The sequence below is a fragment of the Eurosta solidaginis genome, chromosome 3 (assembly GCF_040869045.1).
Source record: "Eurosta solidaginis isolate ZX-2024a chromosome 3, ASM4086904v1, whole genome shotgun sequence".
Lineage (NCBI taxonomy): Eukaryota > Metazoa > Arthropoda > Insecta > Diptera > Tephritidae > Eurosta > Eurosta solidaginis.
This window is the reverse complement of record NC_090321.1, coordinates 48,150,048-48,177,220: the sequence shown is the minus strand read 5'-3', so window position 1 is coordinate 48,177,220 and position 27,173 is coordinate 48,150,048. Positions and strand designations below refer to the sequence as shown.

General features: G+C 33.8%; 1 protein-coding gene across 6 annotated transcripts in view; it reads left to right on the top strand.

The window, feature by feature from the left end:
- The window catches only part of RhoGEF2 (Rho guanine nucleotide exchange factor 2), a 582,225-nt gene that overhangs the window by 166,777 nt on the left and 388,275 nt on the right, over positions 1-27,173 (top strand). For 4 of the 6 annotated variants that reach the window (XM_067771577.1, XM_067771576.1, XM_067771573.1 and 1 more), the window contains exons 6-8: positions 12,738-12,874; positions 12,947-13,120; positions 17,878-19,128. In XM_067771577.1, coding sequence (XP_067627678.1) covers positions 12,738-12,874; positions 12,947-13,120; positions 17,878-19,128 — 1,562 coding nt within the window. The remainder of the gene's footprint in view (positions 1-12,737; positions 12,875-12,946; positions 13,121-17,877; positions 19,129-27,173) is intronic. The other 2 variants (XM_067771578.1, XM_067771579.1) reach the window with 2 other exon arrangements.

The following is a 27,173-nucleotide window of genomic DNA, read 5'->3' as shown; positions in this document are numbered from 1 at the left end:
ACCGGCGCTCATTGGGGACACTCACAATGGACGAAAATGTATCAGAGTGTAAGTGTGAGGTTATGTAAAAAAAATTTAACAGGAAAAGATAGTGGTTCGATAGTGAAGGTTTGAAGGATGTATTACCTCAATCGAGAGAAGCTGGATTTCGTCTTGAGGGGTTGAAACAGTGAATGAGTTACGGCAGCGACTGACAGCATTTATTCTAGAAAGATACGACAGCTATATACGGCGGAGAGAAGTATCCCTTACGTTTCATCCAACGGGTCAAAGAATCGTCGGCTGATAACGCAATCAATTTAAATCGCTTCCAACAGAGTTGTCGACATGGTTGGCAGTGCACAGCACAAGAGGCTTATGTAACATGCCGCCTACACCGAGGGCCGGAACCTAGAAAATTGGCATACGAGTCGTCTTATCACTACCGATGAAATTCCCCCTGTGGGTTAGGGGTTAGAATATGCCCACGGTAGGTATACCGTTCGTAAAAGGCGACCATAATACCATGGGTACCCAATCCATGAGTAAGGTGTTTTACTCGAGAGGTAGCAGGGTGGACGCGGGTATCACCCTGTGGGACCCTAGGCAAGGTCTTTATAAATACTGCTACCGCGGGAGCAGGAGAAGCCAGTGTGACCTGATGCACTGCATCGAACGATGCTTTGTATTCAGGTCTCACCTCCTGTCCTGGGATGGCCCCCTTGTGGGAGCATCGCGGTGGTTGTGGTTTCAAATAAGAGTTCACTATATGACACGCTCTGAGTAGACTTATTCTCCCTTGGGGCGTGCACACCCAAGGGAATTCGGTCTCTTGCTTGTCACAGTATACCCAAATTCATTGAGAAACTGACCCTGAGGGGCAGATGAAAGGTTGGTCACATTCCATAATTGTGGCAACCGGAGATACCGGAGAAAGATGGTGAATGAAACACGGTTGAAAGATGGTGAGAGATGAAACGTATGTCTATCGCCAGCCGAAAAACAATCGATAATTGTACGAGTGGGCCGGTGCTCATATCGTCTTTTGAGATGTTTGAGGCTGCCTTAGACTGCGTAGCGAATAGGAGGCGTTCGCGGAATGGATGGCCACATCCAAAAATGTGGCAAGATTTGATGCTGTCAAATCACTGCAGTGTGGCCGACTGCTATGCGAAGATGTTGCTGGGGCAGGTACTCGGTACTTACAGGTCTGTGATCGGAAAAGGTTGGACACATCCCTTTAATTGTAGTTGGAGTGTAAAATGGAGCATAATTGTTGCGTAGTTGAGTGGAAATTGGAGTGAAATAATAGTAGCAAATATGGAAGCCAAATGTAGCACAATATGGCGCGCAATGTCAAGTCAACGAGTGTGGTCTTAAGCGATGTCGAGAGACATTGCTGAGGCGGGCACTCGGCACTCACATGTCTGTGTGCGGAAAAGGTTGGTCACATCCCTTGATTTTAATTGTGATGGTGTTTAACACGGAGCATAATAGATGCCAAGCTCACTCTGTTTGTCAACGTAGTGCGGCCCTTAAGCAATATCTAAGCAAAACCAGCTCCGTCGTCAACAATGTTTTACATTGTTGTAACACTGCAGGACAGGAAAGGTTGGTCACATTCCTAAATTACGACAAAACACAATATCTCAATCTGATTAACTTGTTAATCAGATATCGAGATATCAGAATCAATGAAAGAGGGATACTGAGACAAGCACGGAACTCGTGGTGGAGTTGCCGTGCAACCGGGTGCCATTACCCGAAAATGGAAGGGGAGGATGGATAGTCCTCCTCGGCCAAACCAAGGCTGGTGGACTTGAACACCCCAGCTCACCGATTGGTACCAACTTGTTGGGCCGAAGATCAACGGACATTGATCTGTGTTTTACACCGGAGGTAGGTCTACGAAGACAGGGACTCCTGTAAGCACTTATCGACTACCGATGAAATAGCTACTGCAGGTTTCGACTTAGTTTGCGCTTAGCTTCGTATTCGGCAGGATGTTTAGACTCCCGGCGATTGAGGAGGTTAGTGGAGGGTTCCAGAGTAGGAGTAGCCTCATGATATTTTTTAGTACTATTGAAATATGGTCTCCTTACGAGGAACGCTGAACGGATTGAGCATATCCCAGCTTCAGAAAAGCTCTTCACAATGACCCATGTTGTCTTTACCGTATATTACTTTATTATTCCTTATAATCCTCTTTATCTGCTTGGTAATCTCCTTTTTTGTTTCTATGATTAGAGTGTGTTATCCTGTGCCACTCTTCTCTACTCTCAATACAGATCTGATAAATAACATAATATAATAACATGTAGACCCACCTTTTCTCCATAAGATGGGAGACAGCATGTCTCATTTGTTACCCGAATTACAATTCTGTATCGTTTATAACTATGTATTTCAAACCAAACTTCGAGGTTGAGGTGTATGCCCTGACATGGTGCTGTTGGCATGCTTCATATCTTCAAAGATAATGCTGAACGATGAGCAATTTATAAAGTCTGAGTCTCTTGTAGTTATGAGTTACTTGGACGAGAGTCATAAATCCACCATTCTCGGCCATTAAAGGTCTTAACTCCACGATCTTGTATCTTAAACGCGAAAAGCTTGTCAGCCGTGAAATGGAAGATGTCAAGGCCAAACTTTGTATCAAAATGCTTCAAGCAATGGCAATTAAATGTGACTGATAAAATGATTCGTTACACAAATGAAAAATGGCACTGAAGACGGCACAACGCCTAGGCTGGCATATATCCAAACCAAATTTGATGAGGCTTGTCAGAAAATCGTACCACTATGCATCAATGATCCTATATTACTTGGTGTGAGATGCAGCACATGCAAACTGAGGGATGGTTAAGTCTTACCATATTGTGGGGAAGAATCTGCGGAAATGATTGGCTCAGAGTAGATGTGATCTTTTAAAGTATTGCGCCCTGTGTTGGAGTTAATACCAAATATCTGCGCACCGCAGCCGTTGCCGGGTGCTGATCACAGAGGCTCATGCTGCTGTTTAGGAAGTATAGCTGGCCTTTTATTACTTTCTTCTGTTCCGATACCCAATACGTTCCAAACTGGCACAACTTCTTGTCTGTATTGCAGTATGCCGACCATGCCATATGAAAATCATTTAGTCTACAACAGTCATTCGATTTGAAATGCATTAATCGCGAAATATATATAAATCATTTTTTATTACTTAAACCTCCAACAATCACTCAGCCAACAAGCTATGTCCAACAATCCGACTACTCCCTTCGGATTCGCATTAAGTGGATACACATTCCTTAGCTGCCGTGTCTGTGTGTCAGCTTTTTGTTAATGGTAATCGTTCAGTTGAGTGGCCTGCGTCTGTTATACGCCCGCCCCATCCAATCACCTTACAATGCTTCCGTCCGTCACCCCAGGCCGCTTCTGCCAGTCTCGGGAGCGCGTATCAAAGTTTTGTCAGTGTACATATGTAGCATAATCCACATTCACTATCCCAACCAACATTTTGGCGCATAAATGCAAATGAATCTCGCAACGGACTTGAGTATGCTAAAAACTAGTCATCTTACCATCTTTAAAATGCTGACTTGGTTTGTAAAATGTATGTATGTATGGTGTTTGTGTTGTTGGTTGTTATCATCGCTGCTTTTGCTAATTTTATTCTGCGCGATGGCATCATTCCATTTTTACTGTCCGATATTTTGTCTTCTGTCCGTTGGCTTGTCTCGTTTTGTATGCCTTTGATTGGGCTGGCATAACAGAATGCAAATCGAGCACTACAAAATGTCCGCATGTAAAATATGAACCAATACACTCGCAAGTTACATATTTATCTATCCACTCTCGTTGCTATTTGCCATTCATTTGCGTCCCACTGTCTCTCATGATGCCCATCTGTGTCACAGCAGTTATGCTTGGAGGCAGCTTTCAGCACTTAGCACCAGGAACTGAATTTAGATGGAGGAAAATGAAACAAATTTTAATTTGAATAAGGCAGAGTACTACTTGTAAGCTTTATCTGAAAGTAGTGTTCCCGGCAAACTTTGTCCTGTCCAAAAATTGGTTTGCCTACATTAAAAAATAGAGCATAGCTTCCTCTTTTCTCTCTCTTTACCATTCTCTCTCTACAATTCTCTACTTTATCTTTAATTTTTCTTCTTATTCTTGTGTATCCCTTATTCCATTTATCGGCCTCCCGCTCCCACTCTCACTTCCAAGCTCGCTCGTGCCTACTATAACTCGCACTCCAACTCTTACTCCCACAAATATCTTTTATTTTTAAGTTTATAATTCTTATTGGTTGGCGACCAGCTAGTTTTGCTAGATTGTGGGTTCGAAATCGAACTCAAGGCCTTGACAATAATTGTGACTATTATTGTTATGATACATTTTTATCAACAGGAAAAGAAAAAACAATTTTTGTTTTTCAATTAAAAAAAACTCCATTTAAGAAGAAAATCTTTTTTTCATTCACAAAACAATGTCGAAATTTGACTAAGAAAAAAAGTAAAATCTAAAAATGTTTTTTATTACTTTTTATGAAAACACACCCTTTACGATCCCGCTTAACACACTCAACGCTGAAAGCTGCAGTGCTGTTGTTGTTGCTTTGTTTTGTGTGTTTGTGCTTTGACTTTTTTTTGTTGTATTCAATTTTATTTTATCAACATTCCAGTGCGTTCTGTCGTCTCTTTGTCTACTGATTCCAAGCGATTTTGTTGCTTTGTATTGTTTTTGTGTTTTGAAATTAAAAATTCAATGCAGGCAATTTGTTGTTTTACTAATTACAGAATTAAGTAAATAAATAATCCAATAATTATTACGAAAAATGTGGGCTCAATAAAAATTTAATGCCTAATACTATGTTCAAACCGAAAAATAAATTGAGGCAATTTCGATTTAAATTGAGCGGGGTTCATACAACTCAATTTAGCTTACACAATAGTAATTAGATAGCTGGTTGGCTTATCTCTACAGTAACAACATCCCTTTGTTGAGACTGTCAAAATGTGTGTATTGGTATTAGGCGAATGGAATGGAATGAAAATATAAAACTTTGAAATTTTTGTGTGTTTTAAGAAAATTTGCTCAATGTTTTGGTTTCATTTTGAGTTTGCCAGTGAAATGAAAAAAATAATATCAGCTGATGAGATAAGCCAACCATATAGTTCAGCCATGCGTAACTGACGTTTAAATCTACTCAATAAACACACTTTACAATGTTGCATTTGCAGTTTGAAACAATTTATTGCGCATTCTTTTTTAAATTGGCAATTTATTATTACAATTTATTATATGATAAATTGCGTAATAAATTGCCAAAATGGTATAAATTGCCAATTTGGTGTGTGTTTGTACATAGTATTAATGACGTTGAAATATTTTTCAAATTTAATTTTTATTATTTCCATTTTGGAAATTTTACATTATTTTTGTAAAAAAAAATATGATTTGGTTACAAATAAAAAAAAGGTAAAGGAAAAAAAATTTTTAGTTGAAAAAGTTTTCAATTAGAAAAAATTAAAATGTCAAAAAACAAATTTTAATAAATCAGACAAAAATTAGGAAAGAATGTAAAAAAAATTATAAAACTAAAGTAATTAAACATTTTTTTTAAGTTAAAAGGTTTTATTGAAAACAATACTTAAATTGAGTAATAATAATACTAAAAGCTAGAAAATAATTAGGTAGGTCCTAGGTACTAGTCATCACACTCCTCATCAATCTAGGGCGTTGATCATACAATTAAATAAAAGCGTTGGGCGCGTGAAATTTCTAAAAATGTGAGGCGTAGCGCAACCTGATTAAGGTTCAGTTGGTCTTAGTAATGACTATCAATAGAAATTTGAAGCGCCCAACGCTTTTATTTAATTGTCTGATCAAGTTTTTAGTCTTTATTCAATTGCCTATAATTTCTCATTCTATTTAGTTCATTTAGTGACTCATTATTACAAGGGCTCTTTCCTGAAAATTTGTTACAATCTAAGTTCTCAATACATAATCCTTCCAAAGACTTTACTCGACTCAGCGCCACATATGCTTGTCCCTCCTCGCACTCCAAAGTATTTTGATTGTCACTTCTACCGGACTGTATGTAATATTTGTTCCAAATATGAGCCAAATCGGACATCATAGGTCGCTTTCTGTTCATGTATGTATCACATGTATCATTTTTTTCACAGGCCGTTTTCTATTCATCTATGTAATATTTGTTCCAAATATGAGCCAAATCGCACCACAAATACGATTTTTATATCTCGATCCTTGCGCCACCTGGCGGCGGTTTTTTTCATAGGTCGCTTTCTATTCATGTATGTATTATGTGTTCCAAATATGAACCAAATCGGACCAAAAATACGGTTTTTTTGAATATCTCGATCCTGACGCCACCTATCGGAGTTTTTTTCTCTTAATATTGCATTGTCATCGGGCTCTGAAATATATTTCAAGTTCCAAGCTTGTAGCTAATCTGGAAGTTACTTAAATTTTAATTACAAAATTCGTAATAATAAATGACGTCGAGCCAGCTTAACTCAAAGATAAAAAAAAAAAATAATAAACAATTTTTATAAAATGAAGAAAACAAAACTACAAAATAAAGAAAAAAATAAGTTCATAAAATCAAATAAAAAAATTTTAATGATGTTCTTATTAAACATTAAAAGTGAAAAAATAAATTTAAAAGAAGACTAAAAACTTTCAAGAAAGAAGAATAGAAAAATCAAATGGAAAACATCGCCATTTAAAAATTTTTTTTTAGTTGTATGTGCATATCCATTTTGTTAGTTTTTTTTTAAGCTGTTAATAAAAAATGGAGAAGTGATTTTAAATTGTTTCAAGCTTATTACCATATAAATATTTTGAGAAAAGAAAATATAAATAAATATATTTTTTTTTTTTGGTAAATAAGAAAACGAAAAAAAAAAGTAACAAAGAAAAAATAATGCATTTCGGTTTGTTTATAATAATAAATGTGACAATTCCATTACAATTATTGTAAACCATTTACTGACCACAAAATTTACTACTTAAAAAAAAACAAAAATTATATAGTTTTGGCAGTTGTCTAAATTTTTTCTTTCTTCTATTCTAATTTAAATTTTTTTTAATTAAGAAAAAAATGTATCATAACAATAATAATGATAAAATAATTATTTTTAGGCCTTGCGCTCGATTCGAACCCGCGATCTTACAAATCAGTAGGCCGATATAACAACAAAAATTGTTAAAATGAAAATATTTAAAAAAATTTAAATTAACTTTGTAAATTTTAATGAGCCTCCCATTATTTATAACTATTCGTGGAAAATAAATTTATATAATAGAAAGCAAAAACTTAAAACATAAAAAAATGTATAATATAACAATAAAAAAACCATAATAATTAAAAAAAAAAATCTATAAATTTTTAAGGAAAATCAAAAGCTCGAAAATATTTTCTTTTATTTATTTTTAAAAGCTTATACAAACAAAAAGCAAAGTTGAAAAAAAGGTTGGCATTAAAAAAAAAAAAGAACAAGCTTTGCTTTTTAAAGGAAATAATTTTTTATAAGTTAAGGAAAAGTTTTGTAAACAAGATTTTTTTTTTGGAAAAAAAGCTTGCTTACATAGAAATAAGTTTTAAAAATTTACAGTTTTTAACCATCGAGCAAAAAAATAAAAAACATATTTTTTCAAAAAAGGACAGTTTTTAAATCACATGAAACTTTATTAAAATTGAATAAATATACAACTAAGCATATATTTGATTTGTTTATTTATATTTTTTCTTCACCAATAAACTTTTAAACTAAACCAATTTGGCGCTACTTTGCCAATGGTCATTTGGGAAGAACCAAGTCTTAAACACACAAACTAATTTTATAAAAATAAAGTAAACACAATTAAAACTTAAAATAAAAAAAAATTAAAAAAAGAAATCTTAATTAAAAAAAAAAAAAAAATAACAAACAAAGAAAAAGTAAAATTATAAAAATATAATATAAATGCTAAAGTTTTTTAAATTTCGAAAGTTACGATGAAATCCAAAAAAATTGTGTATCAAAAATTTAGAAAATAAATAAAAAATGAAACAAAACAATTTTTTAAAAGGAATGTCAAACTTATTTTTTTTAATTACAACGTAGGGAATATGAAAAAACGAATAAAAAACATTAACTCATAAAAATGAAAAAGTTTAAAAAGATTTTTTTTTTTAATTCTAAATACAAAAGTAGAAAAAGAAATAATTACATAATAATAATAAAGCATTCAAAATATACAAATATATATGAGTTAAGTGCATTTCCAAACATGAAAACTTGAAACAAAACTTTAGCTATTAAAAAGTAAACACAAACTATTTCAAAAAAAAAAAAAAAAAATTGCTATCAAAATCAAATTTTTTAGGATGTTTTAAAACAAAAAAAAGCACAAAACAATAGAGTGAACTTAATAAGTTGTTAAGAAAATATAACGTGAAGCGTTTGCAAGTTCTTTTTATACTCAGTTGAGCAGAGCTCACAGAGTATAATAACTTTGATTGGATAACGGTTGGTTGTAGAGGTATAAAGGAATCGAGATAGATATCGACTTCCATATATCAAAATCATCAGGATCGAAAAAAAATTCGATTGAGCCATGTCCGTCCGTCCGTTAACACGATAACTTGAGCAAATTTTGAGGTATCTTGATGAAATTTGGTATGTAGGTTCCTGGGCACTCATCTCAGATCGCTATTTAAAATGAACGAAATCGGATTATAACCACGCCCACTTTTTCGATATCGATAATTTCGAAAAACACAAAAAGTGCGATAATTCATTACCAAAGACGGATAAAGCGATGAAACTTGGTAGGTGAGTTGAACTTATGACGCAGAATAGAAAATTAGTAAAACCTTAGACAATGGGCGTGGCACCGCCCACTTTTAAAAGAAGGTAATTTAAAAGTTTTGCAAGCTGTAATTTGGCAGTCGTTGAAGATATCATGATAAAAGTTGGCAGGAACGTTACTACTATTACTATATGCATGCTTAATAAAAATTAGCAAAATCGGAGAACGATCACGCCCACTTAAAAAAAAAATTTTTTTTAAGTCAAATTTTAACAAAAAATTTAATATCTTTACAGTATATAAGTAAATTATGTCAACATTCAACTCCAGTAATGATATGGTGCAACAAAATACAAAAATAAAAGAAATTTTCAAAATGGGCGTGGCTCCGCCCTTTTTCATTTAATTTGCCTAGGATACTTTTAATGCCATAAGTCGAAGAAAAATTTACCAATCCTTGTGAAATTTGGTAGGGGCTTAGATTCTAGCGCTACAACTGTTTTCTGTGAAAAAGGGCGAATCGGTTGAAGCCACGCCCAGTTTTTATACACAGTCGACCGTCTGTCCTTCCGCTCGGCCGTTAACACGATAACTTGAGCAAAAATCGATATATCTTTACTAAACTCAGTTCACGTACTTATTTGAACTTACTTTGTATTGGTATAAAAAATCGCCGCAATACGACTATGACCACGACCACTTTTTCGATTTCGAAAATTACGAAAAATTAAAAAAATGCCATAATTCTATACCAAATACGAAAGAAAGGATGAAACATGGTAATTGGATTGGTTTATTGACGCAAAATATAAATTTAGAAAAAAACTTTGTAAAATAGGTTTGACACCTACCATATTAAGTAGAAGAAAATGAAAAAGTTCTGCAGGGCGAAATCAAAAGCCCTTGCAATCATGGCAGGAATACTGTTCGCGGTATTACATATATAAATAAGTTAGCGGTACCCGACAGATGCTGTTCTGGGTCACCCTGGTCCACATTTTGGTCGATATCTCGAAAACGCCTTCACATATACAACTACCACCACTCCCTTTTAAAACCCTCATTAGTACCTTTATTTTGATACCCATATCGTACAAACACATTCTAGAGTCAACCCTGGTCCACCTTTATGGCGATATCTCGAAAAAGCTAGAAATACAGAATATAAAATGACATGACAAAACGAGGATTTTCAAAATTACAGTACCGCCATTTCAAGTTTTTGCGATATTCAAACCTAAAAGTGCAAAAAACACCCTTTAGTTCGATACACTTAAAGTCATGCCACTTAAAGATTTTTTTTTAATTTTTAATATCATTATTTCTCTTGAAAGTACCACACCTGATTTTCAAAATAGAGCTTTTAGAAAATCATTCGTTTTGTTGTGTTGATTTTCCGATAAGGTTGTTAATTGATGTATATTGGAACGCCTTTTCGTCACCCTTGTCAAATTTAATTTGGAGACAAACCGTTTTCGTTCGACATCGACACTCATGATGGCGCAACGCCGAAACCGGTTTTCGGTAACGGAATGTCGTTCCAATATACATCTTTTATAAAATCTATTGAATTTAATGAGTTTGGCGCCTTTGTCAATGTGTTGCAATTATTTTCAAACTCCATAAAGAAATGAAGACAGGCTACATTTCGGGATAATCCCGCGATTGAACTTTCAGATCCCGAAAATCCCGGGAGCTGAAAAATCCATAAAATCGACATCCCTACTAGAAACATATATATGTACTTAAGTGCATTGTATATGAGTATGTATATTATATTACTTAATAAAAAATTCAAGTTCAATACAGGCTAAGCTTATTCGAAAATTTCATTTCACCATTAAGTTAGTTAAATAACACGATATTTTCTTGGTTCAATATAACGAAATTTTGTTTATGGTGCTCTGCGTAATAATGAAAAAGCCTGATCCTATTTGTTTTTGGAGGTTGAAGAGGACGTGTTTCCAATCCTCTCCTACTATAGATCCGATTTAGGCAAATTTACTCATGTTATTCATTAGAATAATAAAAGTTCATTGGAATAGACTTGATTCCGGCAAACAAAGTAACTTATCAACTGAAACGAATCTGTACACTGTTAAGTTAAATGGAAGGTTGGAAAGCACGCGTTTAAAATCCCTCATTGGGCAATACAATATATTGTTACAAATATTTGCATCAATAAGCTGCTACTAAATAAATACACAACAACAATAACGCAGCCAACCTTATATAGAAGGCGACGAAGAGATATCTCACACACACAAATATGTAGTCATCAGCCGAAGTAGTTACTCACACATACACACGCATATGGCTATGGGAGAGGCGTGGGCTACAGATATACATGTATATAGCTGGTAACTAACCAAGCATGAGGTACAACTGTTTGCGAAATTACTACACCTTAGGAGAAATGGGTGAACGAGGAAACCGACAGTATAAAAGCAGCGCAATCTGAGTAATAACTAATCGGTTTTGATTTAAACACGCAATTGGTTGTGAAGTATAATTGTGAAGTACTACTCCCAAAGTATTCTAAATAAGGTCCAGTTTGCAATACTGAATAGTGGAGTGATTTATTCAACAGTTTAGCGATTCGAACGTTAGCAGAAGGTTTGAAATAAGCGGAATTCCCCTAAATTCGTTACAATATATAATTGTGTTTGATTGAAAAAAAAAACCTTAGTGTTTGGGCTGTTAGTCAGACTTTTTTTCAGTAAAAAAAAATGTTTACTTCAAATGCTGACTGGGTTATTGCTCATCCCATACACTTTCATATGCAATAAGTGACAAAGCTTTAAAAAATAATTTAAAATGTAAATTATTGCTTTATCAAGAAATTTGTAACGCCAATAACGCAATAAAATGCTTATAAAAATTACTACATAAACAGACACACACACCCCTCTATATAGCTTCCGAATTGTACCGACAAAGCACTTGAACAACTGGAATGATGAGCTCTGAAATCCATCTAATTAGTTCGCACAATTAATTCTCACAAAAGTTCGAATGCAATGCAGTCGGCGTAGCATGGGGAAAAAATGATTTGAATAAATTTGTTGTGTTTAATGAATCTGACATTTAAGTAGATAAATAATGTATAATTTGTTTAATAAAGCTCTAAATGCTAGCTATTAGCGCAGTGATACCAAATGAATATATTATTTAATTAAATAATTTGTTAACTGTTTCAAAATTAGAGGGATGATTTAAGTAATTTTTTAATAATATTTTGGTTCATAGTGAGATGTAAATAGCGATATATGTATCCTCTCTCAACAACGTGTCGTTCGAAGCGATCCAGGGCTCCCTAACCAAACTGTGTATGGCAGAGGCGTAGTCTACGAAGGTCTGTTATTTTTATCTTTACCTTGAGCTATTCTGATCGTGGCTTCAGATTTATTGATCGAGAGAATCGCACGTACGCGCGCACACTAAGGGGTCGTAAGCTAGTGAAGTAATTATTTGCACTCACTTCACATACATTATTATTCTCTTTCGTTTAGTACTCGCTGAGCAAGCGTAGTAGCAACATCGTAGGAGGCTGTTTATTTGCATTGAGTGTTAACAAATATGCGTGCATATGTCTTGCTTTGTTGCTCGTTAACCAACAACTAATCCATCAGTACTATGATGGTAATACTCTTCCCAACACAGTTTCAGCTTTGATAGTCCTTGCTATAAACTCTACTCACCAGAAGCGAAAAATGTTTGCCGAGAGAATCAAACGCTACGTTTTTTATTTTATTTTGATAATATTCCCTCACATTCAGAGAGGCGATCAGCCTCTCAGGCGGTATTGGCGATGCTCTTCGGGTAGCACACCGTATTCGCTTGTCCAAATTTCACCTCTCTACAGAAAATCCAATTATATTTAGCCTAATCAATTCCAATAATTATTTGGATCTCTATTTCTCTTTTTTCTTCTCTTCTCCTTTTAGCGTCCACAATTGTTGAGTTAGCTGTGAAACGTAGTCAGAAGATGACTCGTCCGTCATCGGTAGGAATAGTGCCTTCAACACCTATACTATCGGCACGTGATCGGACAGCATCTATAACAGGACCACAACCGGTTGATGTAAACTAATCAAACTCAGTTGATGTTCAAAAAAAAATATTTTTCTTTAATTTATGTTTTTCCGTTTTGTAGAGCATTAAAAGGCGCGAAATGGAAACGTATAAAATACAAACGCTACAAAAAATGTTGGAACAGGAAAAATTGAATTTGGAACGTCTGAAAGGTGACACCAACGATCCGAGCTACAAACTTTCCGAAGCGAATATACGAAAATTGCGTGAACAATTGCGAAAAATCGGCGCTGAGGTAAGTAATTGCAGAGAGACAGAGAAAGAAAATATGAAAATGTTGTGGCATTGATGTATGTACGTACTTTTTCGTGTATATATTTATGTGCATTTGAAAACAAATATTTTTTTATTTTACTCTTATTGAAAAAATTATTAAAAAAATGCTATTTATTAAAAAAAAAAAAAATAATTTATTGAAAGAATTTTTTTTGTTTGAAAAAAAAATATTAAAAAAATATTGAATTTATTTGAAAACATTTTTTTTTCTTGTTTGAAAAAAAAAAAATATATATATATATATACAAATTATGTTTTGTTAAATAAAATATATATTTACTAAAGAAATTAACTTATTTGAAAAATGATTAAATTATTCCTTAATATTATTCCAAAAAATTTTTCAGCAATTATTGTTTTAACTTTTTTTTTAAGATTTTAAATAATTTTGAACACATATATTTCCCAATTTTTGTTTGGTTGAAAATACTTTTGTGTACTTTGCTGTTTTTAAATTTCACAAATAGAGAAATAAAAAAAAAAAAATAAAGAAGATAAAAAAATAAAAGAGAAAAGAAATTAAAAAAGCTAAAAAAAAGACTAGATCACAATTTAAATATAAAAATAGAAACACAGTTTCAAAAATTAATATATTTCTTATTTTTAATTTGTTTATTTTTTGTTTGTTTTTAAATATATTCACTAGATTTATTTACATATAAAAGTTGTCCTCTAAATTGTATTCCCTTTTCTTGATAAGTCACTAAATAATGAAAATTTCGCATATTTTTACATTTTATACACTCCAAAAACATAAACGAACACACCTACTTTACAATTGCAAGTCCACAAATCGAGTATTCCCCTGTTATAGTACCACAAAGAGAGTTTTAAAAGTGAATTACAGCTTTTTTTATTTCATAATTTTTGCAGTTTTTATTTGACATTTTCATTCATAAAAAAACACGCACACAAATATATACCATTATATTAATTTATATCTCTCCATGCGCTCAAATGTAATGTCGAATTAATTCCAAATTTTTTAATGCACAAAAACTATTTTACACAATTTAAAATTAAAATAAAAAATAAACAAAAAAAATTCAGAATGTTGCTCATTTAACGATACATACTAAATTGTTTATTGCTTGCCGCCCAACTGCTTCTCGCCCGCTCACTCATTTTCATTATGTACGTTCTGAAACTAAATTTCAAAAGGTAAAAATTCCAAATTGTTTGGCATAACTAATATTTTTTTAACCTTTCTATAAAAAAAGTGAGATTAAATTGGAAAATAATTTTCAACGGCTTTGTTTGCCTAATTTTACTGACAGCTAATAAAATGTTAAATTCATGGTTGTTGTTTCTTAAGATAATGAAATATAACATAGGGAAAACAAAAGTTATAGTGTATTAAAAAAAGGAATGTTATGTAAAAAATTCAAAACAAAATAATATAAAATAATTGAAAACCAATTAAGTATGGAATAATGCAAAGTAGAAATTTGCATTTAGTTTTCAAAAAAAAAAAACTCATTTAAACTAGTATAAAAATATTAAAAAATAAACAAATAAAGGAGTAATAAAATCAAACACGAAAAAATTACAAAATAAGTAAGATAAACATATATTTAAGTAAAACAAAAAGAAGTACAATTTTTAAAATAAAAAAATAAATAGAAAAAAGGAAAGTATTGGACAAACTACGTACAGTATAATGAAAAATTAGGGGCAAAATACTTAAGCATAAAGGAAAAACAAAAGATTCAAAAATAAAGTAAAAAAAAAATTTTAAAAGAGCAAGTAAAACATGTATCCATAAAAACTTAAAAAAAAGTTACAAATTAAAAACAATACAAAATTAAGTAAAAGGAAAAACTAAAAATAAACAGAGGGAAACAAAATAAAAACGAAGAAAAAATAAATAAAGTAAAAACACAAAAATTAACAAACAAAAAAAAAAAAAAAAAAATTTTTAAAGAACATAAAAAAATATTAATAAAAAATTGTTTATAAAAAACAAGAGAAAAAAATGGAAAAAATAAATAAAGTAAAAACAAAAAAATAATGTAAACCTAAAAAATTAAAGAAGTGACTCAAAAACAAGTAAGAAAGTCTAAGTTCGGGTGAAATCGAACATAGCATACCCAGCTGTGCACCTGAAACGCTGGGTATAAAAAGTAGCAGTCACTTTCAGGCGATTTCGCTCATTTTCAGAGTTGTAGCTGTGAAAGAATTTCGTTCGGATTGGGAATGTTCGACTTATGGCATTGAAAGCATTTTGGAAAGAGAAAAAAGGGGCGGGTCACGCCCATTTTCCAAATTTGTTTAAGTTTTGTTCTTAGCTCAACCATACCACTACTGAGGCAGAATATCAGTCAAATGTAGTTAAATACCATAGAGTTATTACCAACTTTCTTAAGGTTAGACCTTTAGAAAAAAAAGCGTGTTCTTTAAACAAAAATAAAACACGAATCTCCAACATTCATATCAGTGCAAAGGCATATGCCTTTAGCTACTCAGCCATATGAATGTCCCGTTGCTCACTGTACAATTGGTCTCTAAGAATTGCCTTTTAGTTTCTATTCCTTTTATTCACCGTTTAGGCACACACACTCTGTATGCAGTTTATTCCTAATGGTGTTGATATGATTTTAGGCGCGCTTATGAAAGCTTAGTAACATTTGTTCGGATTTTTACAGTATTTGTTTTTAATACTTCCGCTGTTACTATTATATCAATATGCACATATGTATTTAATTAGCGAGCTTTGCTCATATTGCCTTATACATGGTTTTTTTTTATTGATATTAGAGAAAAATTGTAAAGATTACAAACGGCGATGGTTACTAGGACATGATTCTGAATTTCACTTCTTCATCAGCTAGCGTTTCAGTAAAAGAATAGAAACCAAAAGGCAATTCTTAGAGACCAATTGTACAGCGAGCAACGGGACAATCATATTCATATGGCTGAGTAGCTAAAGGCATCTGTCTTTGCACTGATATGAATGTTGGAGATTCGAGTTCAATGCTCAGCTCCCGAAAAGCTAGCTGATGAAGAAGTCAAATCCAGAATCATGTCCTAGTAACCATCGCCGTTTGTTATCTTTACAATTTTTCTCTAATATCAATAACAAACACCTTTGTATAAAGCAATATGAGCAAAGCTCGCTAATTAAATGCATATGATCAAAAATAACACAGTTAACACAAAGTAAAGCTAAACTAAAAAAAATAAATAAAACTGATTGATAAAAAATTTAACTACAACAAACTTATAAAATATGTTTCTAAAATTAGAAAGAAAAATATATAAGGAAGATGAAATAAAAAATAATGAACAGAAATATATAAGAAAATCATGAACTAAAATGAAACCAAAACATCGAGAAGGCGAATAAATATAGCTAGTATAGAATAAAATGGAATATTAAAACAATTACCTCAAATCAATTTAAGAATTTTACCATATGAAACCATAACAAAACTAAAATATGTAAAATTAAAAATTATTAAAAAATGAGTAAAAAAATAAATAAAAAATAATAATAAAAAATAAAAAAAATTTAAATAAATAAATAAAAAAAAGTAAAAAGAACCCTGACAAATTGAAAAAAAAAAAACTAAAAAATTTTAAAAATAAATATAGCTAGCATAGTATAAAGTGGGATAATAAAACCATTACTTTAAACCAATTTATGTATTTTACAATAAATAACCAAAACAAAACTAAAATTTGTAAAACTAAAAAAGGAAATTATTAAAAAACGAGTAAATAAAAAAATAAAGAAGAAATGTTTATCAAAAATTAAAAAAAGAAGAAAAAACTAAAAAATTAAAAAAAAATTTAAATTTCTTTAATTTCAAGAAAAATCGAGAAAAAAAGAAAAACTTTAAAAGAACATAAATAAAAAAAAAATTAAATAAAAAAACAGGAGAAAAAAATGGAGAAACAAAAAAAGTACTAAATTGGTAAAAAAAGAAATGTAAGAATAAAAAAGTGAGACAAATGGAAGATTAAAAAAAATTTTATAAAATGAAAGGAATAAATTAAATACTTGTGTAAAAAAAATTATTATAAAAACTTAAATCAAAAATATTAAAAGAAATAATGGAAGAATAAACAAATTGAGACAAAAATAAAACATATAAAATAAATACAATTATGTAAGAAAATTGTTATGAAAAGCTAAAACTAAAAAAATATATAACAAATAATAATTGAAAAATGAACATTGGAAAAATTAATAATAAAAAAATAATAGTTGCAAAAGTAATAATTAAAAAAATTATAATTAAAAAAATTATAACAAAAAAGATAATTAAAAAAAAGAGATTTAAAAAACATTTTTTATAAAAAAATACAGTATTTTTTTTAAAAAATGTGAGACAACTTAAAAAAGGAAAAATATGATAAAACTGAAATGAATAAAGCATTGAGAAATGAAAATAACCAAAACACTGCAACAAAGTATTGTCAAATTCTATTTAGCAAAACTAGTTCTATTCTTATAAATGAGATCAAATAAAACTAGAAAAAGTAAACTCAAAAGTCCCAAAAGCAATTTAAACAATATCGATAGCTTCTAAAACTATGCAGTGATAAACAACAATTGCAAAATCTTGCCACCACTTTTAAACTGAATTTCCTACACTCAGTTAAACCCGAAACTTTTTCTAAGAACTCAGTTTAGCTTGAACACATAATAAAAACAATATACATATGCATATACAACTACAACAACTGCCTGTCTCTCACCACTCTCAACAGGACGCACCAACAAACAAATTGCAACCAACTGCCAACAACAGTAAGAATTCCGCATTACTGTCGCCCACTCAATTACAACATCTCTCCGTATCCTCTCACCAACATTACCTACATACGCCACAACAACAGCAACAAGCCATTACACCACAACCACAAGTCCATTCCTCTCCTGCCTTTCTCTCTCTATTACCCCGTTCGCTGTCCTCGTTGTCGTTGGGCACGCGTAAAAATAAAATAGATAAAGATTTAATTACACCACCAATGAATAATACAACGGATTTTCTACATCAACATCATTATCAACAACAACTTCATCATCACCAATATTCCCATGGAAATAATAATGCTGGAACGACATCACCATTGCCGCCGCCATATAATATGTCACAATCGTTGCATCAACCACAAACACAAACACAACACCAACAACAACAGCAACGAAATTCACAACAGCAAGCGTTATTTTATCAGCAGCAGCAACAACAATTGTTGCAAGCGCGTCTCAAAGAAACACCAAAATCTTCCAACTCAAAGAGTAAAAATAAATTTGCCGCACAAGCGAAAACACATAGCATACAAGAAGATATACCACCACCGTTGCCGCAACGTAATCCGCCGCGTCAATTACAGTTGGATAATAACGGCAATAGCGGTAACAACAACCAATTTGCGCCAATTTCCGATTTAGATATGGTCAGTAGTAGTCCACAAGGTAAATCGCCGCAACCAATATTGCCGCCACCGCCAAGTGCAGCGCAGCAACCACCTGGCGCAGCGTCATCACAAAAGAAGCGCTGCAAAGCCAAGACGAAAGCACTATCCGATCCGAAGATGTCAACGCAAATATTTTTACAAATGGAGACAACGGCGGGTGCAAGCGGTGCAGGTGCAACCACTGAGAGTGGCGGCAATTCTGAAACGGATTGTATACCACCACCGTTACCGCCACGCCAACCCGGCATGTTGGAGGAGTCGCCGCTTAAGGGAAGTTTTTCAAATTTGCACACAACTGGGCAAGTGGGTGGCGGCAGCGGTGGTGCACGTCCGCCACCCAATAGCATTGACACGCTGCTAAATTATCCACTTGTAGCTACATGCACCCCAGTGCATCGTGATAATATGGCGGCAGCATTTCCGCTATCACAGCGTCCCAATATTGTGCAGCAATTGCAACAACACCAGCAGCAGCAGCAACAGCAACAACAAATGCATCATAACAATAATTGTGCGGGTGCGGCAACTGCAGCAGCTGTAAGTACACGCCGCAGTGCGTCTTAGAAAATTTGAAAGACAAAGCTTCAAAAATATTGCTGCATGTAGGCAGAAATGGGATTATTTTGGGTCTTGTACTTATTTTGTTTTGGGATTCGCAAAGTAGTCACACTCATAGCGTAAGCGCTGCGCTTTACGAAAACAAACACACAACACTACACATGCCAGACAAAAAAGCTTCTAAATCTCAATGGAATAGCTAAGCGCTTTCGCACAAAGCTCCGCAGCTACTACTAGTTTTGGCTACTACATTCTGCTACTCTTCTAGCAACTGTGGCTTTGGTGTATTCTTATTCTTTTGAACAACTTTGCTTTTAAAATGTAGTTTTGAAAACTTTTAACCACAGCTTCCAGCGTTGGAGTTACTACTTTTTGTAAACGTTCACTGTAGTTTGAAAAATACTAACCCCAAATTTTATAAAAATAACGAGCCTCATGCATAAAAAGTGACCATTTATTCAGACTTGAGTTTTTAATCAATTAGTGGCGAGAATTTTGTCTCTATAGCAAGAACAAGCTAACCATCTTCTACTTAAAAATCGAGTCTGGGCAAATACTTACTTTTAATGCATGCAATAATGTGTCGACTGAGTAAAATATCGCGCAAATTCGGCTGTCAGTTCGAAAATGACTCGTCTCCGCAAATAGTTGTCTTATCTCTGAATTTGTTGCTTCTAAGTAAAAAATGAGCTGACACAATTAATCATCATATATATCATTTCTAATTGCTGTTTTTATGTACGGGTCCCTTTTTCGCTCTTCTTTGGAATCCAAATCCATAAATAAAGTTTTGTTTGTAAAGATGGGGATTCGTGCTATTAGCGAGCTTTGAGCAATTTGGGTCGAAGAGCTGTTGTTTAGCTATATTTTATTAAAATAATTTGTTAAAAATAAACGGTTTTGTGAGCACACAAAGAAATCTATTTCTACTATGGCACCATTATGAATATTTGCACTGCATTTCCAGCAGTTGCTACCATACGCCAGATGGCAGCGCAAGCTGTAAGTTTTAATTGATTGATAGAACAGCTGATTCCTTTTGATATTTGATAAGAGGCTTTTATATTGGTTCCGCAAGATGCACTCGGGTCTGGATCGTATCAATTTAAGTATTACATTTGAATATGAGATAGGTAAGGTAAGGTTGAGGTGGCTGCCCGAGGGCATACCTAGGTATTTGATAGCAGCCTCGATGTCGCTGAAAATAAAAACTTCTTTGCCATTATAGTGTCTTCTTCTACTTCTGCCTGTAAGACGCTACAGTGATTGGGTAGTCTGCAGTAGAGCTAGCTGGAAGTCTAGATTTTTTTTAATAGACACCACCTCCAACTTTGCCGCTTATGCTGATCATACTAGATCTGTGGACATTACTCAACATGTTCAGGTTTGACGTCCTGCTCAATGCTGGTCACCAAACGACTATCCCATAGAGCAGTATGGGTCCGATAATTGCGGCATCGTCTTTTGCCAATAGCTCTTTTAGACGTCTGTAATGCAATTTACGCTTGTCCTTTCAGTTCAGATTTTTGTCCGGATCTACGTTTGAGAATTGGGATTCATCTGCCAGGATTAAGCGCACACCATTCACTTCTGGTAAGTTTAACGGTGTAATTTTATATCGTTTGATATAAAAGACAAGCTCAACTTTATCTGACGCTGAGCCCGCATCGGAAATCTCCCATAAGTTTGAGGAAACTTGCCTCTATTAGCAATAGCTAAGTCATCAGCATATACCATAATCCTCCCTATCCTCCCCCCTTTTACCACTTAATAACGATTTTACCGTTAGGTTCTTTAGAAGCGGGGTAAGAACACCATCCTGAGTTGTGCCCCTTGTGACATAGCGTGTTATATCAACCTTCACTAGTGAAAAAAGTACTTTTTTTCCCTTGAGCAGTTGATCAATTAGTCCCACTAGGGGCCTTCTGCCATTGCTCTTTCAATACCTAAGAAGGCCACCAGACAATAATCGTTTTCGAACAAAGATGTTTCAATAGTAGAGGCTAGTGTTGATAGCCAGATATGTTGCTATCGATAGTAGTGGTGAGGAAGTTGCTAATTATCCTATCTACGGTATTGAGTACGAAGGACGATATACTGATAGGGCTAAAGGCCTTGGAGATAAGACGTTATGAAATCCATTCTCAAATAAGAAGTTCTTCAACTATTTGCCTAGATAGATCGTTTTCATGCTGGCAGACAACATACGCACGATGCATCTCAATATAACTAACTTCTAATTTACAGACTGCCGAGAGAACATAATTTTCGGGAATCCGGATAAGACACCGTAAGGCAACACTGCAGAAATAACGAAATTCCGATACCTCTAATACGCTATACAGAAAAATTCTCTGTAAATATAGAACCGAAATGTGACAGTGGAAGCAACTTTTCCAAATGCATGGGCGAGATTTTGTCATGTCTTGATTATGAATGGTCGGGATTTTGAAGTGTCTGGTTTATGGATTCCGTTGTTATGTATTTCGACATCTAGTAAGGTGGAATTGTGTTATACACGCAAAGTAATCTTATACTAAGTCTTCAGTTCATATTTTTTTAGTGTAATTGGCAACTAAAATTGGCTTATACTAACCTCATTTGTAGTTAGCTTATAAGAACTTGCCACACTCGCCAATCATAACCTCAAATTGTATATAACATAACCTTAATTTTTATAAAACATAACCTCAATTTGTATATAACATAACCTCAATTTACATTATTACTAATGCGCTAATACATAAACTGTCGAATACGAACAATACTTTTTTTTACAGTGTAACATCAAACTGCATATGATAGGGGGGGGGGGGGGGGGGGTTGTGGGTGAGGGGGATTGTTCGATATTGGCTGCCGTTTTGAAAACTTCCCATCTCGGAATTTCATTTAGAGTAGAATTTATAATTTTTTCAAAACCGCCATTACTCCAAATAAATACTATACGATTTCACTAAAGGTAGTGCGTTTTTGAAACTAATTCGTTTTCGAACAGGCAGCCGGGCAATCTTGACCGAGCCCACGATATGGATGCGGTAATTAAGTGTTGAAGAGAGATATATGAAGTTTGTTGCAAAACAGAAAGCACTGTTAGTTGTTTACCTCTTCCCTTCTTTACTTTGGTTGGTATAGGCTGATATTGGACTCACCAGCTTCTCGATTGAGAAACTGCACCAAAATGGTCCAGCTTCTTCGAATTCAAATGGGGCTCGTATGAACGGAATCTCCAAAAGTTAATTTCCGTTTCTAAGGTTTGCTATATTCCGACCGGTAGAATAGCGGAACCTCGCTGCTTATCTTTTTGACGAAAATGTAAACTTGATTATGAATTCGATCAAGTACGCTAGCATGGCTATAGAGATCATTGAGTCAGTTGCCGTAGCACATGCGCAAGGATGGCAGACTATCACTGTGCTTGTACAATTCGATGAAACGCAATGGGAAAGCAACGAGTCATTCCATTTCACCTCCGAACATCTTGAGTACTAAAGTCTAGGTCTTTTTTTAACGAAGCTCTGAAAAATATGCGACTAATCTATAATGAATCCGTGATGAGTCGCAAAAATGCTTGCAGCTATTACCAGTTTTGAACTCTTTATATGAGCTGAACTGATCTCTTTTGTTTGACTCTGGCCTGTGAAGAGACTACTTGTATCTGTTTATGTCTGGACGGGTACTTTTGAGCAGGTGCTCTTTGTACCCCTACGGGGACACCTATATAGAGACATACTTAGACTAATTGTACCCCTTTATGCCTGAACTGATAAGATTCTCTTTGTTTGTAGGTCATCTTCTTAATCCAACCTGCACTGTCGGACAGGTCTTCTAACTTTCTTGTTCCAATACGGCGGCTCAGGTTCTATTTTTACAACTACGGTATACTTTATAATATCTCACACTTAATAAAAGAACAACAATACTTATAAAGTACTAGTGGGGTATCAATTATAGTCGACTGTAGACGAAAGTCATAAATCGCGTTAGTCGCACGATTTTTTGCCAGGAAATCTCAACCTGATACCTCAACCTGATACTAGATACCTACCTAGTAAAATATTTGGTACCGAACAGAGTCATACCGATCGGAGTCTTTCCTCTCTTCCTGATTACATTGTCACTTTGCGACTGGCCATACATAATCACAGGATGATATGGACGGTTCCACGCTTTTATATCTTGTCGTTCTCACGACAAACGGGTAAATCTGTAGCAGCAAGGAACGCTCACTACCACTGCTTTTAACAAAACCTTTGGGGAGTATTTTTGCCAGCTTTCGCAACAACAACTATAACATAGTCTTCTTTTCTAATGATAGTGGCATCAGGTATGGCTAAGGGCCATATTCACTTCGATCGACAATCGTGCACGCCCCGCCCGAGTTAATACCCCAAATGGTGGAGGGAAAACTCGATTTATCTAATGTCCTCATACGAAACTTCAATCTCAGCTACTAACCTTGCCAAAATTTTAATAATATCATTAAATTTTTTATAAATGTACATATTAAGCCTCAGGAAAATATCCTAGGGATTATATCCATCTTCTAGCATATCGCCTGTTCGCTTTTCTTATTAAGGCCAAAATACAATACCGACGAACAACAAATTACCATTTTTGGCCTCGATAGTGTTTTTTTTTTTTTTGTTGTTTGGCAATGAAGTATTAGAGGTATTGGCACCTGGTCCGCTAGTTCGATAATTCGACTAGCAAGTTTACGTGGATACCCCTATTGACGAAAACCCGATAAAAGGTGCAGAATATGGCGACGTTGGCGAAATTTGTCGTTCGCCGGTATTATGTTTTGAATTTTAAGAGCGACTCTGCTTCCATTTAATCAAAAAATTCTCCCAATGATACGTATTTGAATGTGTATGAATCGAGAAAAAATCACTGTAAATATTTTGCACTTTACTTAAAAGTTATTTGCATTTTTTTCAGGGCTGCACATTGATATTAATGTCATCAATAACGAAAACTTAATTTTTTTTTATTTTTGAATAAATTTTAAAGTAGTTTTAAGACAAGAAATAAAAAAAGGGGAAATTGCAAAAAAAATTAAATTAATTATAAGAAAAGACCAAAGCAAAACTTTTTTTGATTAAAAGAAATGTTGAACAGAAATCGGGGCAAAAGTTTTGTTTCATGAGAAAAAAATAAATAAATTGGAAAAAATTAAACTAAAAAAAGAAAAAACTCGAAACAATTTTTTTTATTGAAAAATTTAGATTTTGAAAGTTTTTTTTGAAATTGCAACAAAAAAGTAAATTAATTATAAGAAAAGACCAAGGCAAAACTTTTTTTGATTAAAAGAAATGTTGAACAGAAATCGTGGCAAAAGTTTTGTTTCGTGAGAAAAAAATTTAAATAAATTGGAAAAAATTAAATTAAAAAAAGAAAAAAACTTACGGTAAAAATTTAGTTTTATGAGAAAAAAGTTTAAAAAAAGAAAATTAAAATATTTAAAAATTCCAAAAATAACAAATTTTTTCGACAAAAAATGTTTAATAGAAGAAAATTTGTTTTCTAACTAAAAAACTAACACAAAATAGGTTTTATGAGAAAAAATTTATAAAAAAAAAAGAGAATTTGAAGAATAAAAAATTTTAAATATAAGAAAATATCAAAACAATTTTTTTTTATTAAATAAAAGGGCATAAATCCGTAAAAACCTGTTTTCCTATTCGTACCGAAAATATTCGTGTTTTAAGTTTGTCACGAATCTCAAAAGTGTAAGTCCTTAAAGGAGAAGAGATAAACCCACCAATAAGTATACCGAAATGATAAGGATGATGAGCTAAGTTGATTTAGCCATGTCCGTCTGTCTGCTTGTATGCAAACTAGTCCCTCAATTTTTGAGATATCTTTATAAAATTTGGTGAACGGGTAGTGTCTAAGGTTTGGTGATTCGACGGGCGAATAGTTTTTTTGTTATCATATTATTCGTTATTTAAGTGGGTTGTATATTATATTATTTAGAGAGAGGTCGCTATGCGCCTGTTACACCTTGTATGTATTCATTGGGGGCGAGCACTGGGGCTCCAAGGTATTGACTGCGGGTTGAGCCACCTTGTTTTGCTTTGACAAACCCCCCTTTGAGATAATAAATTTAAACTATGTCTTTAGAATATTTCACTAGCCAGTTGAGAATTACAGTTCAAGTCACTTAAACAGGTAGATTTAGGTGTCCGGTTAGACATTTGTCGAAACCGGCCGGATTGGACTACTATAGCACATACAACGGATTTTTCAGAAAAAATGATTTTTGTCATATCTTTGTCAATTTATCAGATCGAAGCTTCAAACTTCACCAAATGCTTTCGTATATTGCAGATATTGTTGTCTGAAAAAATGGATGAGATCGGTCGTATATATAGCATATATCCCCCCACAACCGATTGTTCAGATAAGAAGCTTTTCGTAATTACTGCCCCATTTTAACAGCTAGAGGTTTCAAATTTCACCGAATGCGTACGTATAGGGCATTTACGGACTATTGCGCTCCGACTGTATTTTTCAATATGAAGTACGAGTTTATTATATCGGATAGGGATTATTGGTTGAAAGAGCCACCGGACCTGAGCGATAGGCTGTAAATATATACTGACGGCTCCAAACTGGATAATAAGGTGGGTAGCGGTGTCTTTGCACCTCAACTAGGGTGGAATCTATCATATAGCCTACCCGATCATTGCAGCGTCTTTCAGGCGGAGATGGCTGCTATAAATGAAGCCGCTGATCACCTGGGGAAGGCTGCTCACCGTATAACCAAATTTTAATTTACTCTGACAGCCAGGCTGCACTAAAAGCACTTGGATCGGTCACATGTAAGTCCAGGAGAGCAAATCTCTCAACGAGATCGCTGAGCAAACTTCCCTCAGTCTGGTATGGTTGCCTGGACACTCGGATATGCCGGGCAGTGAGATGACTGACGAACTTGCAAAAGGCGGCACATCCGTTCCGCTTTCGTCGTCCTGGAAGGGATTGAGCATGCCGCTTGCTAACTGTAAGCTCATTTTGAAAGGAATTTTTCTTAGGGAAGCGGGTGTGATATGGAGCAATCTTGAATCCTGCTACCACTATAAGCTCGTGTGGGCTGAATGGGACGCGAGACGCACAAGAAGTCTTCTTCTTGGAAGAGGGACATATCTTTGGTGGTTGGACTTATAACCGGCCACATAGCAATCGGGAGGCACGCACAACGGCTGGGTGCTCCCTATAATGATTACTGCAGGAGCTGCAAAGACGAAAAGGAGATAGAAACAGTCAAGCATTTTCTGTGCGATTGTCTCGTGCTTTGGCACAAGAGGAAGAAATCTCAGGATCTCCCTTCTTTGACGATCTTTGTGATGTGGCTAAGTTGGAACCTAAGAAATTCCTGGCGTTTGCTCTATAGACCTGTTGGTTTGAGTAGGGGAGGGATCCACGTGGTATCGCAATGGGACTTTTTTGGGCCTAAGTGACCTGGTGCTCGCACCGGTGGCCACTCTAACTGAAAAAATCATAGAGGTCGGTCGTATATGTATATGGTATATATCTCATACAACCGATTGTTCAGATAAGAAACTATTCGTGATTTCTGCCCCATTTTGACAGCTAGAATCTTCAAATTTCATCAAATAGTTTAGTAAAAATTTGTTATTAATAGTTAAAGCCTTATTAAAAAGAAAATTTGGTTTTTTAATAAAAAAAAAATTTAAGATCTGTTTTTTTGATTAAATAATGCATCAAGAAATGTATTTTGCTGATACTTTAAAGCTTAGTTTTTTTTTTTTTTTTCTTAAAAAGCAAGAAAATTCATGTTCATTAAATAATAGATATTGCAAGAACAACACTTATTTACAATATAAAAGTTTTAAAGGAGGTTAAATATATTTTTCGCTAAATATTTTTTATTTTACTAAATATTTTTTTGGTAACTACAGTTAAAAATATTTTTAGTTTTTGTTTTTTGTTATAATAAACAATCAGAATATTTTTTTTTTTACATTTTTGACCGAAAGTGTTTTTTGCATATTTTTTCATAT